This window comes from Gavia stellata, chromosome Z (assembly GCF_030936135.1).
Source record: "Gavia stellata isolate bGavSte3 chromosome Z, bGavSte3.hap2, whole genome shotgun sequence".
Classification (NCBI taxonomy): Eukaryota; Metazoa; Chordata; class Aves; order Gaviiformes; family Gaviidae; genus Gavia; species Gavia stellata.
In genome coordinates, this window is record NC_082637.1 from 85,765,723 (window position 1) to 85,783,190 (window position 17,468).

Below are 17,468 nucleotides of genomic sequence, written 5' to 3' on the forward strand. Positions count from 1 at the left end.
TAAGCTAAGTATCTATAGTAAATATAAGATCTCTTTAATTTAAGTCCATCATTATTTATTAAAACTAAGATTCTTTTATACCTTATATTTAATTTCATACAAACAAGCTTTGAACTTCATCTGTCATTTTATCTCCAGGATCACTCTCTTCAAATTTGCAGCTTGACTTACCCTGGCAGATTAGTGAGGCATGGCTGGCTTTATTATAAAAAAATTATGTCTAACTTTTCCCCTTGGTAACATTTATCAGTGTCCCCCCTAATTTTATTCTTTATTGAAGGCTATGTCAATCTGCCTGGGAAGGAAACTAGATTTATTAAGCTGTATTTCCCAGCACTGTCTTTAGAGCCTTTCTTAGATATCAGTCATTCCTGAAACATTCTACTTCCCTTGGCACCAAGTCTGTTATTAATAATACATTAGATATCCCAGGTAGTACTTAAGCAGTGTAATATTTGCTGTCCACAGCACCTCAAATATCTGAACACTTTTGGTCCTAATGCTTTTTGAGTCCTGTGATGTTGGACAAATAGCCAAAGGCTGGACTGAAAGCACATTAAAAACAGTTACAAAGTTCCATTGGCTCCAGATTAATCTTTTAATCCTTCTGTTTTGCGTTAGGCTTTTCAATTTGTGGAATGAGCGTTTGATCTCTTTTGTTTGTCTATTCTAGTAAGCATTACATAAGAATTGAAAAAAATATTTTTTGTCACAAATTAAACAGGTGCTATCAATGTTACATATGCCACAGTTCCAGGATTGCTCACTTTAAGTAATCAGACAGAAGGGACCTTGGCTGAACCAGGAGCTGATTATATAGCTGTTTCTGGCTCACTGACTTTGGAAGAAGGAGAAACATCAGCTGCCATAAATATTACTATTCTAGAGGTAAACTCTAAACCCTTTCATTCTGTACTGATCTGTATGACATCAGAAGGGAATGTTTTGCAACCTGAAGCTTGCAACCTATATATTACCTGAAGCTATGTATTTCATTGTCATTTCGAAAGACATTTTTTATCTTAATGTTAAAATCACAGAAGGACAAATAATAACGGAAAGCAGCTCTACCTATGCATAAATGAAATTTAGCTGTCTCATTAAGACTGTACTATCTGATATTTAGAACAGTGTAATTCATTGCTTGCAACAGACTCTTACTTTCTCAGTGGTTGGGGTTTATGCCTTTATAATTGGACAGAAATTTATTCACAAGAATAGTTTAGTGTCACCACAGAGTCTTCTTCATGAATTGTGATGTATTAGTTCATAACATAATTTAAGGTAATCAGTTTTACAGCCCATAAAGTATTTCAGGAAAATTGGAAAAATAAATTAATTCTAGTGTTGCTATAATATTAGAGACTTCTAGTGTGTTGCTTTTTGGTGACTTCTGTGACAGCTTCTTAAAGGAGAATGAAAAGAGGATGTACTGAAATTGTGTTTTGCAGGATGATGTACCAGAGGTGCAAGAATTCTTCTTGGTTAACTTAACTTCAGTGGAACTCATCATGAACCATTCAACTTCATCCCCACCTAGGCTGGGTAAAACAACTTATACAGAATTATCTTTGGTTTTCCTTTTATATGACTATAATGCAGATTATGTTACTCTGGCATATTATCATTATTCCACTTACTTGCCAATATGAGACAGGGTATTCTGAAAGAAACATTGTGGAATAGCAAACATATTAATTGTTACACTCGCTTCATACTGGTTTAAGCTCTGTAAAAATTATAAGGCAATTTTCATAGAGGAGTTAGTAATTAACAGTTGTAGAGCACAGTTATCTGAAAAGTTTTATTGGCAGTGTTTTAATCTGATTTTCATTTCCAAGTACATAATGGAAACAAAAATGTCAAAAAAATTACTTTATGTGATCACTTTGTTCACTCTTTTAAAAGTCTCTTTTTATTACTCTTTATTAGATTGACTTTTAGGAGTCATATCCTATGGTTTTCCTACTCTTCCATTAAACTTCATTTATCATTTGCTTAGTTAGCTCCTCATTCTGCTTCTGAATTCAGTAGCACAGCTGCCATTGGCTTTAAGGACAGTTGGATTATCCTGTGGTGCTAGAGACTAGTTATACTGATTATTTCTAACATCATCTTTGACTCTTTTCCCTTTTCTTTGCATGCCTGTAGAAGTGACAGAGTTAATTCGTTACAGATTGAAAGGTAACTTGCAAGCAAGACCTGTTGCTGATTTGTAGAGACTGAGTTGTGATTAGTCGAGTCTAAAATCTAAAACATAAAAAAGTAGCATATAAGTACAAAGGATTTTTCTGAACTAACTTGTGCTGGGTGCTGTATAGTCTCACCTTCTGTTGTAAGGGGTTGGCAGTCTCTGAATCGTGACCATTCAAGCCTGCTGTGATATTTGCATTGTGTTAAATGTACTTAGGATGAACAGATAATAGTTTTAAACCATGAGGTAAAAACTTGCAAAATAACCTACTAATTCTGTTATCAGACTATTTTCTAATCTTATTTTCCCTAGTGGTATATTTTGTTTTGTTATGATTGGCAGTTTAACTCCTTGTTGGTGCAATGCATTTGTTTAGGATTTCTGGCAGTCCCATACCCTACACAAGGTATTTGAAGTATTTCTAGGAGGTGTCTAATACCAAAAATACTGGGTGTCCTGCATATGATACAGGCATGTGCAGTCAGTCCTGCACATCTAGAATATATTGCACGTGCTCTTCCTATCGTGGCCATGTGCGTGCAATATATAGAGTAAGTGTGTTATGTCTGTGATGCAGAGCTGAACACATTGAACTTAAGAGATCTTTATTTCTTATCTGAGGCTTCACTGATAAGGAGGAGGAACAGCAAGCATAAAGACAGTTCTGTTGTTTTCTCCATGCTCCTCTTGCTCCCATCTTCTATAAAAGGTGGAAGAAAGAGCCTAACTCAAATACAAAAGTGCAGGGAACTTAAAAAAGGGAAAATGATCAATGTCTGAAAATGATGAAAGAAAAAGGAATAAACTTGTGGTACAAGAAAGACCTAAGCTGAGGGAAGAGGGACAAGGGGGCATCAGGGGAGGGGAAGGATGCCAGACATGAAATAAGAGGTCTGATGTTGAAAGCAAAGTATTACAGATCCTGGGTGAACCGATCTGACTATGACACGACAAGGGAAAATGCGGGTTAGGAGTGAAGCTGAAAGGCCTGTAATCGCTAGCACTCCCTCTGGATTTCTAAACCTCAGTAACATTTCTGCGGTTTGTGTAGAGGTTTTGCAGCTGCTGCTGATCTTCATTGCTACCTCATAGTGGCAGGTTTGGATTCATGGCAATGACCTTTTACTTTTATTCAGTTTTATCTGAATTGATAGAAGTATTTTCTGTGGATCTAAATGTACTACATTTACTTCGGATTCAGTTGGGTCAGTTTGATTGTAGAAATTGTCATTCTTTTCATCATTTCTTTTTAAGTCTTATTAAAAGTAATTTGAAGTAATTAAGGTAGTCATGCAGGGCTGTTGTCTGAACAAATTAAGGCACTATTTTCTCAGAAGACTCAAGTTCTGACTGTCAAGTTCTGGTCCCTGAAATTAGTGGACATTTCTGGCATTAGCCTGTTGTTCAGTATTTTCACAGTGCAATACATCCAATAATCTTTCAAAGTTATTATGAAAATATGTAGGTCTTCATGGAGCAATAGAATGTTACAGTACGTAAACAGCCTACAAAGAAATTAATAATTCTGAATTTGTAGAAGAATCTAAGGTGTGTGCAGTAAGGTTTCTGATTAGGCACTGAAACATGAATAGACGATTAAATATTAGATCATTTGTTATTCTACCTTATTCATTTTTCCCTCCCCTATTCAGACTGGCACAGTCTGCAAGATCTTGACTGTCCTCATAATAAGCACACACAATGAAGATAAATTAAGATTCTGTGACAAATCCTGATTTTGGTATTTCCTAATTTTTCTGTGCTGTGTTTTGCTTTCTAAATTTTCTTTAGTCTTTTTTGTATGCATTATTAAATGTAACAGTGGTAATTCAAGGCACTGTGTTGCACTTCTAATAGTAAGGTACTAAGGAGAGATTTTCTTTGAGCCTTTTCATATCTTGCTCACTACCATTTTCTCCTCTGCATTTTGGAGACAGAAAATTATGTACTTCTTCTACAAAACTAGTAGAGATTTAAGAAATGCATCTATTAGTCTTGAGAATCATGAAAATGGACTTTATTGTTCTTTCATTTTTGTCCTTCTGTTTTCAATTTTAGATGTGGAAGGTTTAGCTTCTCAAATTATTATTGATGCTAATGATGGAGTAAGCGGAGTGATTGAATGGGAAAGTACCAAGTAAGTCTTGTCTTCCTTGAAGAACTCAGTGTGTCAGTGATTGGGGTTGCCCAAGTATTTTATTTTCCAGTTAACAGTAAAAGTCTTATTAAAATAGGGCCAGATCTTTGAGATGGCAAAGTTTCACTCAGTTCAGTAGAACTGGAAAGTATAAGAGAATTCCCACACTGAAACCTGACATTTACAGTATGTTTACTCAGAAATCCACTTACTTTCACTGCTTCGCTTTTATATTGTGAACTCGTGTCACTCCCCCAGCCTTCATCCAGTGTTCCAGCCTCTGCATCCACGTAAGCATACACACTGGCATCTCCCAGGTCTTTTTCTCTGACTAATTTCTGGGAGCTAGGAAGCTAAGACATGCTTAATCAGCCACTAATAATCAGGAAAAAAGCACAGCCTTCTATACCTTAATTCCATTTAGATAAGAAACAAAGGTAAAAAGGTTGCATGAGATAATTTTAATGATGCTGATACTGTAATGTGCCTTTTTCTTATAAAGCAGAGGGAATGATTTGAAGTGAAAATATAACAGCTATCTACCATCTTATTCGGAAGAACATGCTCAGTGAGCACTGAGAATTTTTCTTGCTTTTTGTTTAGTTTTGAAGTTAATGAATCTCATGGGAATCTGACAATAATGGCATACCGAAACAGAGGATCATATGGCAATGTGTCTGTATTTTTTTATGCCCAAAATTTGGAGGCACAGCTGGGTTTGGATTTTAATGTGACCTCAAGGGTAAGAAGCAAATTCTAAATCTAGTACTTTTCATTCCTTCAGCTTCCTCAAAAGAATATCTTCTTGTTTATTCTGCAGAATGATCAGTAGTGCAGCTAGATTTTTCAACTTGTTTCAATTGCTTTGGTCATCTGAATAGAATGAGATAAATCTAGTCATCGTATTTTACTATTTCTTTCGGTTTAAATACTGAAGTATTTTTAAATATAAGACACATTGTAAGCTTTCAAACATTTATCTCAAATACAGTTTTGCTTAGACAAGAGCATGTAAGATTTCTTACACAGTTTCATATTTTTTACAACAGAACTTCCAAAGTAAATTGCTCTTGCTTGTCCTCGTTTGCAAAGTGCTGAACTTTTTACTTCTGTTTCAATCAATTTATAAGGGACATAGAGATTATAGCTCTTCTTGCCTATTACTTCTTATTTAAGACAATGCTGTTTACCTTAGTTGGAAAATTCTGTGTGTATTAACAGCTGTTAAGTATCCAATGCTTTCTGTGTTTCAATGCTAGACCCTTTTTTTTGCTGATGGAGAAAGGAATAAATCTGTTGTTGTTACGATTTTTGATGATGATATTCCCGAAGGTGATGAGAAGTTCCAGTTAATTTTAACAAATCCCTCTCTGGGGCTGGAATTAGGGGAGAACACAACAGGTAAAACTTAGTTTTGATGTTCTCATTCTTTGTATGGCAGTCATTTTAGTTTAATTTTTCTGAATAATCTTATTTCAGAAAACACCGTTGCCCTGCTATGGTAGATCTTTATACTCCTTTGGAAATTTCTTAAACATCCCTATGAAAAATATGCAATTAACAAGTTTATATGTAAAATAAGGAATCAAAAGGTGCAAAGTGATCTTTTTAATAAGTGTTACTGCACTGAACTGAGGTCTTTTTCTAGGAGAGTCTAGATTCTTCCTGTCTACAAATCTTCCTTGACAAAGTAAAATACTTACATATTCTCTTCAAGTTATGTCATGTACATAAAAGTGTTCTGTATACAATAAAGGAAGAATGGATTTGTGTTTATATGTATTTTATTTGTATATATGTATAACTGTATTTTCTATGTTAATTAAGGAATATTTCCATTATTTATTTCTCAAAAGCCACAATTACTATACTTGCCAATGATGATGGCCATGGAGTTTTGTCATTCAATAACAGCGATCACTTCTTCCTAAGAGAGCAAACAGCTCACCATTTGATGGAAAGTGTTGCAGTATTAAATATTATTAGAGAACCTCCTCAGGGAATATTTGGCACTGTGACTGTTCAATATCTTGTAAGTGAAATTAATTCTTCAGAGGCATCAGTGGATTTGACCCCTTCTCAAGGATACATTGTGCTGGAAGAGGGAGTCAGATTCAAGGTAATATGCTAGTTATTACCAAAGAAGTGAAGAAAGCTTTTTTGAAATTGTTGGAAATATTGCAGAAATGTCTGTGTTATTTCTTGTATTTATTTTTTTCTTATTTTTTCCCTTCATTCTCAAAGCAAATTGAGTCATTGGAGTGGGAGTACATAAAAATTAAATGTGCTCTTCTGTAGATATTTCTCTCTTCGTAATAGTTGAAGTAAATGAAAATAAGATAATGGGTATATAATGTTCATGTATAATGTTCATAGAAACATTTCTTTGTATGTATTCAGCATGTAGCTGAAACACAAACTTTGAACTGAAGTGATGATTTACAAGCATAAATAGTTAAGGTTGAAGTAAAAATCCCATTCTGTAATGTGACACTTCAGCTGTTCTGAACTGAACAGAATATGCTGCAACAGATATAAAAAGTGAACAGCTCTCAGACTCTTAGGAGTAGAAAATGACTTATTCTTCTGGGAGTATTAAGCTCACTGCCTCTGTACTGTCCCCACAGGAATGTCAGCTAGAAAATGAACTAGCTTAAGTTTGTGAAATCCTGACCCTGCTGAAATTCAATAGCAGTTTGGTTTTTTTATTATATTTTATTTTGTCATTGAAGCTAGGGTCAGTAACAGGTTAGTATATTATGGGTAGTAGGGTAAAATGTGAAGCAAACCTTTCTGGAAACACTGGTTTTCAATTTCTGAACCTTAAATGCATTTAGAACCACAATGCTAGCCAGTGTAGCAGATCTGTGGGAAGTTGAAGACTTCTTAAAACAGTCTCTAAATATGGTTTATTTTAGAAGTAAACAGGGTTTTGAAAGGTCCAGTTTAGTTCCAGATCCATCTTTACTAGGTTTTTTTTGTTCCATAGCAAAGCTACTTGTACCTCTATAACTTTTGCTTGTTTGGGTAGTGGGAAGGATGACAGTGAGCCCCAAATGACAGTGAAAACACCTACCTCTTTCTAGAAAATTCTCTAGCTAATTTGAGACCTCCTTGAGAGGATGCTATTCTCATCCAGAGTGGTGCAGTAGAGGGAAAGAAGCATCAAGAAGAAAGAGAGTATTTCAAATATCCCTCTGTTCTTGCCTTTTTCCTTCTTTCTTCCCAGCACCGATAGTGGGAAGACCCTGCTGCCCTGGGGCTAGTTTAGTTGCCAACCACAGTAAATTAAACCCAATTTGACTGAGCTGCATTAGGGGATCAGGTAGCTATAGCAGGACTATGAATTACCAAGGAACATGTGGAATAAGTAGAGAACCGAAGTATGAAAAAGGATCAAAAACTATTACATTTCAGAGGGTCTTAGTATGAGAGGAGAAAAAACAGGAAGAAAAAAAAAAAAAGGATCTACTCATCTTAGTGTTGCACCAGTGGAGGTCACCGAACAGATGACTTTAGAACCTCAGCCTAAACTATTCTTGCCTCGTTTCTGTCCTCTCCAGTTTCAAGAGCTGCTATTCTCCTGCTGTGCTATCCAAAGGCGTACAGTGCAAGAATAGAAACAGTAGCGCGGTCTGATAGGGTTGTGTCATCATTAGCTGCCAAGTCTCAACAACTTTCTGTGCTTGTTTTCTTGTCAGACACTGCATATTTCTGCAATACTGGATGAAGAACCAGAAATGGACGAGCACTTTATTGTCACCCTGTTCAATCCAACTGGAGGAGCCAGACTAGGCACAAGAGTGCAAACTATGATAACAGTATTACAGAACCAGGCTCCCCTAGGGCTTTTCAGCATCTATCCAGTTACAAATAGGTACTAAACACTGATTCAGTTAATAAGAGATTTTTCATACTCAGTAGAGATGGTATCTCTCTACAATTTTGTTTTTGATTAATCACTTTAAAGAAATTCAGCAATCCAATTGTAAAACATTTGTAATTTTGAAAAGTACCCTATCTGTCAAATACTTTTAGTGCTATACAAAAGAACAGAAAAACACTTAAAATGGACTATTCATCATTAGAAATGTCAATTTCTCTATGGATTTGTTCATAAAACAGCACTTCATTAGTCCCTAAACATTCCACTACTAGTAATCCATGTTAAGAGATGCAAACCTCATATCAGTGCCCAGGCAGTCATACGTTTTATAATTTATTTTTGTTCTTAAGCTTGTGTAAAATACACTTTCACTCAGGGCTGTTTTTGAGAAGGAAATGAACCATATGGAATGACATTTTCAAAAATCATTCAGCTTAAACCATACAGCTGGTTTGTTAAATTTCAGACTCATGTAAAATTTTGTTGAATTTCGTGAGATTTTGCCAAGGTCTTGTGGTAAGAAACATTGGACAACTTTAGTTAATATAGTTATCAATTTGTCAGATAGCAAAACCAGTTATTAATAATTTCTTTTTATTTCTGTTGTATATTCTGCACTGGAATTGTATTGTAAGAATCTTATTTGTATACTATAAAATAATACATTTTTTTCTTTATTTTCACAATTGTCATGTTTAGGACAAATTTCCTCATAACTGAAGAAGCCAACACTACAGTTTATTTGAAAGTTTCACGGAGTAATGGGCTCAATGTGACTGTGAGTGTTGAGTGGGAGACGTTGTCGGATACTGCATTTGGCATCAGTACGTTCACTTTAATGAGAGTGTCCACTGCTTTTGTCAGAGTGGAAGTAGCAAAAGACTAGCCAAACATACAGGAGATGTAACTTTGGAATGTCAATATGCATAATCAGACTTGATCACAGTAATTAATATTTTTCTGAGCATGTCAAAATTCATCAGATAAAAGAGCTTATCTGATTGAGTCACCTTGTCATCAGCCACTTCTGCCAGAGTTTCAGTAATCTGTATTGCTCTCCTTACTGCTTATATGAACATTCTTGTCACTAGACTTTTGTTTAATAAAATCTCTTCTTTACTACTTATAACTTTGGATTTTTCTAACACAGTATAAGAGACACACTTTATATAAATCTGACATCTAGCCTTATTCTGAAAAAATGCCACTGCACATTTTCTGTCATATGTCCCAGTGTGCCTACTGAGATGCATTTGTGGAAGTCTCAGGCTGTAATTTCATGAACACTTTAATCTGGTCCAAGTTATCACTGCCATTGAAGGAAGCCATCCTTCCACCTCTGCCCGCTTGTTTCCATTTCCATGCTAAGCGTTTTTTGTCCCAGTACTGATATGTGTATGGCTGCTCACTAATCCAGACTGAAATTAACAAGACAAAAAAAGGAAATGCCTGATTTTGAGCATGGATGAATACCCTGTCTGGCTCAGCATCTCGTCTAACCTATGTGTGGGATTGGGAGTTCAGCTCTTGGATTTAGTTCTGACAGTGCAGTGCTTTTTTCTGTAAGCCAATTGACTGGCTTAGGCATTTAAGAATCTTAGTGCCATGACTGCTTGTTGTGATGCAGGGGAGAAGGAGGACAAACACACACATTTTGTATTTTCTTTGTCACTTTTTTCACTACTCACTAGCTAAGTTCCAAACTGAGTGATTCTGAATCAGACTCAAATTGCCTATGCATCTTCCATATGCAGCTGTAATATATGAGGACTACATATATTTCTTAACTCTCCTTACATCCTCAGTACTATAACATTTCTGTGCATTTACATACACTTATACCAACTATTTAGAGACAACTTCAACATTTCTGATACTAGGTCTGGTTTCAGCAAGTAAATAATAAAAATGGCATTGAAAGAGACCTCAAGAATAAATAGTATTTTCTTTTACTATATTGCAGGGGGTAGTATCAGTGTCCTGTCTGTCTTGCAAAGCTTTGTGGAAGAGTCAGCATCTCGCTGGTGTTTCTTTACATCAGGAGAAATCCTGTATGGTGTTCTGTTGCGTACACCTCCAGCTGTGTTTTCTACTGTCTACCAGTGGAAAGGAGTTTTTGTTCCTGTCGAGGTAAATGTTTGCTTGCAAACACCAAACATGCTACTTAATAGAGACTATAAGTCTCAATTTTACTTTTCTATTTCTCTCTCAGAATTTCAGTATGTGGAATCCTAAAAGCTGTATGTCTTTCCAAATCCGTGCCTCTCCCTACCTTGTGATTACTCACGGAGGAGCCAGACAGGGAGCTTCCAACAACAGTGTGTATGCATTCATGCCTGGACAAAGACTGTTGAAGGTAAATCTGTTTTACTTAGAAAATCATAAAATAGTGGGGTTGGAAAGGACTCAGGAGGCGGTCCAGTCCAGCCTTGTTTTAGAAAAAAGCACTCTGTGCTCAGCTATTTTGGGGCCCTAACACTCTGCATGACTTCAATGCTTTAAGGTTTTACAGCTGGTTGTCTACTGTGTTTTTGTATTTATATTTTGGGGGTAGGGGAAAATGACCTGAGAAGTGAGGAAAGACATTGTGGAGCAATCAAGTTCTAGAACGTTTTCTGAAAAATGCATGATAAGTTATATTAATTTTGTAAATTAACACCATATATATATACACACACACATTTTTAAATTGTAAAGTTACATAGACACAATTTTATGTATTTTATATATAGTTTTATACATAATTTTGCAATTTAAAAAAATATGTCTATAGATGCATGAACTTGTCCATTGAAGTGACTTCCAAACACCATTTTGTCATATTTCCCTCACAGATACAGACTCTTTCTATTCTGGATACCAGGCATGTGAAACATTTTGCTGTGGATGAAGATGACTATTTGATTTTTGTGAGTCACACAAACAGTTCCAGTTCAATCCAGGTTAGAATACACTTGTCTTCCCTGGCTTTGATGTGGGTAGTTTGGTTAGTTTTGAGTTTGAAATATGAAGGAATAATAAAAAACCTGGAAGTATGTGTTTCTGAAAAATTACTTATGTTTCTATTATGGATTTGTAAGACTTAAAATTCTAGACTTGTTTAAATGTAGCGATAGTCTCTATGTTAACATACAATTTACATTTGGTTTGATTTTATTCCTAGTGTTATTTCTGTTTTGAAATCTAACACATTAAACACCTCTAAGAACAGAAATAGCTTCTGACCATAACCCTATTCACCTGAAAAACAGGCACAGCTGTAAGGTAGCTACTTACCAGTGTGCTTCTACCTTAACGTGGGGTCCACCTTAGAAATGAGGAATTCAGTTCACTATAAGTCTTCCTAGTTTTTCATCATGAGGCTTAATTTCTCTTCTCTTGGTGCTAATTATGAATACATAAGGAAAAAAAAATTGTATTTCCACAGGTTTTCCAGTGGAATAAAGAGATTTTTGTGCTGCATCATCAACTTCCACTTTATGGAGCTCTGAACATAGCCTTGTTTCCTAGAGGAGGCATTATGTACCTATTAGTTTCTTTGTCAAATACCAGCCAGAACACGCTCTTGTACCAGTGGTTGAATAATGAGTTTAGGAATCTTCATCAAGTACCAGCAAAAGAAGTGAAACATATGGAGGCCTGGATTTCTGGATCTGATATCTATTTAATTATTGCAAAAGGTATTTCACAGAAGATAAAGGCTGAGTTTGCTAAGTATATGATGGCTTGTTTGGTAGCAAAGGCATTTGGGGTAAAGGAGTTTAGGTGGGGATTAAAGTATTACCAGCGAGTGACAATTCTCTGATAAGCATTTTATCAAAGTAATCTCTGTTTTGTCCCTCAGAAAATAAAAGCATTGCGTTTGTTCTCAAATACTTAGTAAAACTAATGAAATATTCTCCCAAGAACAATGGGACATGATTATTCATCTAGCTGCTGATTGCACCCTTTCTAAGCTTTTCTGAGCTTTGTGATATGCAAAAAGCACTGGACAGCAAAGTACATGTGTTTTTTACTAGAAGTATGACATTTTAGGCATTGTTTTATGACTGCATCCCCATGCTTATTGAAAAGTGTATGTTGTAGGCCATAGGTTTCTTTGCGATTGGCTGTTGTCTACTGGCAATGTTAGTGTTCTTATATGTGTATGTGTGCAGAAAATCCTTTAAACGATGTCAGTGGATGAATCATCCAATGGAGATCAGTCATACTATGGAGTTAAGCACCAAGTAAAAAGGAAAATATGGTAATTGGTCTCACTTCGTAATTAAAGCTGCCAAACTCTGCCTTTTGAATGGTCACCAGTGTGCGATTTAACTAACAGGCAGCAATATAATGTCAGTTTTGTCATTTTTCTCCCTTGTAGAATCTGGAAATTCTTCTGACATTTTCATCTGGGAGACAGGACAGTCTACCTTTAGGTACTTTCAGTCTCTTCCAATCTGCGCTGTAAGAAACATCCATGTTTTCATGCCTCCTTCAGGTTTAGGTAAGGCTTAAATGACAATATTTGTTCAAATACAGTATATAAAGCTAGAATTACAGAAATATATGTGCTTTTTTTTTTGTATTATTTATCAGACTTTAAAGGTGACTATAATCGTACTACCAAGGTTATTTCTGGTATTACAAGGAGAACTTTTAAATATATCACTATTCCTTTTTTCTCATCCTTGCTCAATGTAGTTCACATCCTCCTATCCGGTAAGGACGCAACAGCGCTGTATTCTTGGAACTCGGAAGGGAACCAGTTCTCTGTAATGCTGGAAGCCCCATACGCGGATCATATCACTTCAGCTACTGCAAGGTCTCTGAACTCCAGCAAGAGCTTGATTGCTCTGTCCATAGAGTCCAACTCCCAGATTTATGAGCTGACCACTATCTCCAACCAGTCAGATTTTATACCTAGGTAGGTTTTTTATATTTTATATAACTTTCTCCCAGCTATTGCATTTCTTTTTCTGTGATGCTGTTTTTGTTACAGTGGAGAGCATTATATACTTCTCTGTGTGGTGTGCTTATTAACACTAAAGAGATTTTTTCATAGGTAGGTTTAAGATAACCTTAATTCAAACAGCCTCTCAACTGGCTTTAAAACGTGGCAAGAAAGGACTTGCAGTTATGACTTCATTTTTTAAGGCTTTTATTTAGGATAAATTAAATTACTTTCATAGTTAATTTCAGTTACTCGATGATCTATTGTAGTTTAAAAAAAAAAGAAAACAACACAAACCCCACAACCTTTAAACCTCAGTTACTTCCTCAGGAATATAAGCAATAATTTCAGCTTCAAAAATGCTCATTGAATTTACAGCAGTGCTTTCAAAGTTCATTAATCAGCTGTCCTCAGTTTATAATTATTTGATGTGTGTGTTTTTATGCTAGTTCAGGTGAATTGATATTTGAGCCTGGGGACATGGAAGCTGTGATAGCAGTCAATATCCTGGATGACATCATCCCAGAGGAGGAAGAATGCTTCAAAGTGTGGTTGAAAAACCCCAAGGGAGGTGCAGAGATTGGTGTTCATAGTTTTGTTAACATAATTATTCCTTCTAATGACAATGCCTACGGAGTCATTGCATTTGCTCAGGTAAAAATTCTAAGGTAAATCACTAAAATATGTATATATATTTTCTGAATAATGGAACACAAACATACTAAAACTGTAAACTAGAGCATGTGACAGGATTGTTTTTCTAAATTCTTGTAGCAACCTGAGTTAGAAGCTTTTAAACATCCATTTAGCATTGCTATGTGATTATATAGAATACAAGGTGATAGAAAATCAGTTCCGCAGTCTGTCTCTGCTGTGAGATCTTTATAATCCCCTTACATTTAGATTAACACGTCAGTTTATCAGCTTGGTTTTGCAACAACCTAAAAATTCAGTTTTCATATATGATACCATCATAGAGTCGCTACTGGTGGGTTGATCGGGGGATTAAGTAAACAAATCTGAAGATCCTTTTCCTCTGAAAAACACACAAATTTTGTTGTGTCACAAGATGAGCCAGTCTGCCAGAATAAAATAATTTCTTTTGAAAAAATGTCAGACTGAAGATATTATTTGGAGTGGTTAGTTCTTAAATCATCGAACACTGTAGAAGTTATCTAGACAGGTATATAGTAAATGCATACTGAAGATAGAAAACACAGAAAAATTGTTACTGAAATAAAACATTGCATCTGGACTTGTGTGAGGAAGGTGAGTAACAGGAAAGTAACAGCAGTAAAAATATATCTCTCTTGAAGGTCCACTTGTTTGTTATCTGCTTCATATGATTTGGACATGATATACTCTACTAAAAAAACAACCCCAAAAAATTGGGGGTTTTGCCTCAGGATAAAGAGGCCTGACATTTTAAATTCTTACGTCCATGAAACCTGTGAGTATTGAGTACCTCTGAAAATTAGGACATATAAATTTAATCAATGAATTTAGCTATTTAATAGTAGATTAATGTCACTGGCCCCCATTGAATACCCAGATGCTTAAAGAAACTTTTCTTTATAAGACAATAATGTTACAGTTCTATTACTTTATGTTTTCCAGAGTTCTTTATTTAAGCAAGTTGAAGAAATGGAACAGGACAGCTTAATCACCTTGAATATTGAACGTTTAATAGGAACATATGGACGAGTTACAGTAGAGTGGATCGCTAATGGGAGCATAAGTGATGTATTTCCAGCTTCAGGAATGGTATGTAATAACATCACTGACATTAGGGAAGCACTGACTGTATTGTCTCAGACAACAGGTGCAGATGTACTGAGGGAGATGTACAGTATGTGTTAGATTGCCCCACTCTTCTGTTAATTCCTGCTTCCTGGTCCTTTGCTGTGACTGGAAGTTTGCACTTCTGGCTGGCACATAATACTGCAGCATCACTCTTGCTCTTTTAGAACCAGATACTATAACGCTGTCCAGGCACTTGAACTGTGTATTTGTAGTATCCTGTTCCCATCTTCTTTTCTTCCTGCTGTGAGATCCAGCTACTGTGTCAAATCATTTGCATAGGTGGGAATCTGGGAGTGTTTGCTCTTCGTCCTGACCTTGTCAATACAACTGAGAGCTTCAGTGGCTCAGGAGAATGTCACAAGTCCCAGTTTTCTCTGTTTCTGAGACATTAACATTTCCAACCATGTTAAAATCCAGTGTTTCCTGCTAGCCAAAGCTCTTGGTATGCCTTAGGACTGAGAGACGGCAGGTTCTTTTAAGTCAAGGGCCTCCACTTGGTGACCATCTGTAGAAGACACAAAGCCCTGTGAGCCTGGAGGCTGTAGAGCTGTAACAAGCCACAGCTGAGGGAGGAAAGGGCCAAAAGACTGTAGAAAAAACTTTACACCTGGAAATAATGGGTCTGAAGTAAGATAAAAAATTTAGAGATAAATCAACAGAGGGGAAATCAAGGATGCCAAAACAATCATACCAAAATTATTAAAATACTCCTTGAGCATTCCAGATGGATGTGATATGATTTTCCTGCATTCTTTTGCAGGTAGGAAGAGACAGAAGGGTAAAGTAAAGGTATAGCATTGTTCCCTGGAAATTTCTATTTATCCTTCAGTGTAGGTGTAGCCTATGTGTTTATAGACATGTCTTCCTTGTTGAGAGAGACCTAATCAAGTGGCCAGCCCTTTGAATTTAAAAATAAGAAGAATACAGATAGACAAAGCATTCATCAGTCCTTTTATCTGAAAAAAATAAGATCAACAAAACTGTTGACTAGGCATTTTTTCAGTTAGCGGTAATATTGATACAAATTAGATGTTCATCATACTTTCGATGTATTTGTATGTGGTTGGTTGGCCTTAGCTGTCTGCCAAACCCCCACCCGGTTACTCTCTTACTCTCCCTCTTCAGCAGGAAAAGGGGAGAAAATAAGGTGGAAAAGCCTGTGGGCAGTTAATAAGAAAAGCAAAAGCCACCCATGGAAGCAAAGCAAAAAGAGGAGTTATCCTCTACTTCCCACCAGCAGGCAGATGCCCAACCACTTCTTGGGAATCAGATCCTCAGCACACGTAGCAGTTGCTTCAGAAGACAAATGCTATAACCGCAAATGGTCGTCTGTGCATGTCCTTCCCTTTCCCTTAGCGTTTATTGCTGAGCACGGCCTCATATGGTATGGGATATCCCTTTGGTCAGTTTGGGTCAGCTGTCCCAGCTGTCTCCCCTCCCAGCCCCTTGCCCACCCTCAGCCTATGGGCTTTTCACAGGGTCTTTGGATGGAAAGCCTTGATGCTGTGTGAGCACTGCTCAGCAAGCGCCAAAATGTTGCTGTGTTATCAACACCGTTTCAGCCACAAATGCAAAGCACAGCACTGTATGGGCTGCTGTGGGGAAAGTTAATTCCAGCCCAGACAGACCCAGCAGACTGCAGAAGAAAGGATGCTGAGCTGTCAGCAGTTTACTGATTCTTCCTTTTTTTTTTTTAATTTTTGAGGGGGTCTTAAACTTAAGTGTATTATGCAAGAAACCTCAGTGAAGACAGGTAATTTTGAATAATCTGAAAGGTATATAATGAAAGACAAGTTGAACGTGAGCCAGCTATGTGTGCCTGCAGCAAGGAAAGCATACTGGTCTGAGGCAGAGCATTGCCAGCAGCTTCAGGGAGCTGATCCCCCTCTGTAAAAGCACTGGTGAGACACATCTGGAGTGCTGGGTCTAGTTCTGCACTCCCCAGTACGAGAGACATGGGCATATTGGAGTGAGTCCAGCAAAGTGCCATAAAGATGGTGAAGGGATTGGAGCATCTGACACATGGGAAGAGTCTCAGGGAGGATCTTACAACTGTGTATAAATACGTGGGGTTGGAAGTAAAGAAGATGGAGCCAGATACTTCTCAGCCGTGTCCTGTGCCTGCAATGGGCACAGTACAGGGAATTCCATTTAAATATGAGGGAAAAACCTTTTACAGTAAGGGTGGTGAAACACCGGATCAGGTTACCCAGAGAGGTTGTGAATTCTCTGTCCTTGGAGATACTAGAAAACTGGCTGGACACGGCCCCGAGCAGCCTGCTCTGGTTGAACCTGTTCTTAGCAGGGGCAGTGGGACTAGGTGATCTACAGAGGTCCCTTCCAACTTCAACCATTGTGTGATTGGGTGATAATGGAGAGATATGATCACTTTGAAACAACTGAGCTGTTTAGCCTAAACTTGGAGTGTGCTGTCAGAAAGAAGTCTCAGGTTGAATGCGGATACCTATAGTTAGCTTGATTATATAAAACTCATTCTCGATTGGGAATTCGA

General features: G+C 36.9%; 1 protein-coding gene across 1 annotated transcript in view; it reads left to right on the plus strand.

Annotated features, from left to right (window-relative positions):
- The window catches only part of ADGRV1 (adhesion G protein-coupled receptor V1), a 295,225-nt gene that overhangs the window by 75,510 nt on the left and 202,247 nt on the right, over positions 1-17,468 (plus strand). The window contains exons 39-55 of the mRNA XM_059834045.1: positions 725-888; positions 1,452-1,545; positions 2,155-2,184; positions 4,253-4,331; positions 4,935-5,073; positions 5,591-5,732; positions 6,188-6,450; positions 8,033-8,208; positions 8,917-9,041; positions 10,181-10,347; positions 10,430-10,573; positions 11,052-11,159; positions 11,645-11,897; positions 12,584-12,706; positions 12,904-13,126; positions 13,603-13,807; positions 14,771-14,917. Of these exons, the coding sequence (XP_059690028.1) occupies positions 725-888; positions 1,452-1,545; positions 2,155-2,184; positions 4,253-4,331; positions 4,935-5,073; positions 5,591-5,732; positions 6,188-6,450; positions 8,033-8,208; positions 8,917-9,041; positions 10,181-10,347; positions 10,430-10,573; positions 11,052-11,159; positions 11,645-11,897; positions 12,584-12,706; positions 12,904-13,126; positions 13,603-13,807; positions 14,771-14,917 (2,582 nt within the window). The remainder of the gene's footprint in view (positions 1-724; positions 889-1,451; positions 1,546-2,154; positions 2,185-4,252; positions 4,332-4,934; positions 5,074-5,590; positions 5,733-6,187; positions 6,451-8,032; positions 8,209-8,916; positions 9,042-10,180; positions 10,348-10,429; positions 10,574-11,051; positions 11,160-11,644; positions 11,898-12,583; positions 12,707-12,903; positions 13,127-13,602; positions 13,808-14,770; positions 14,918-17,468) is intronic.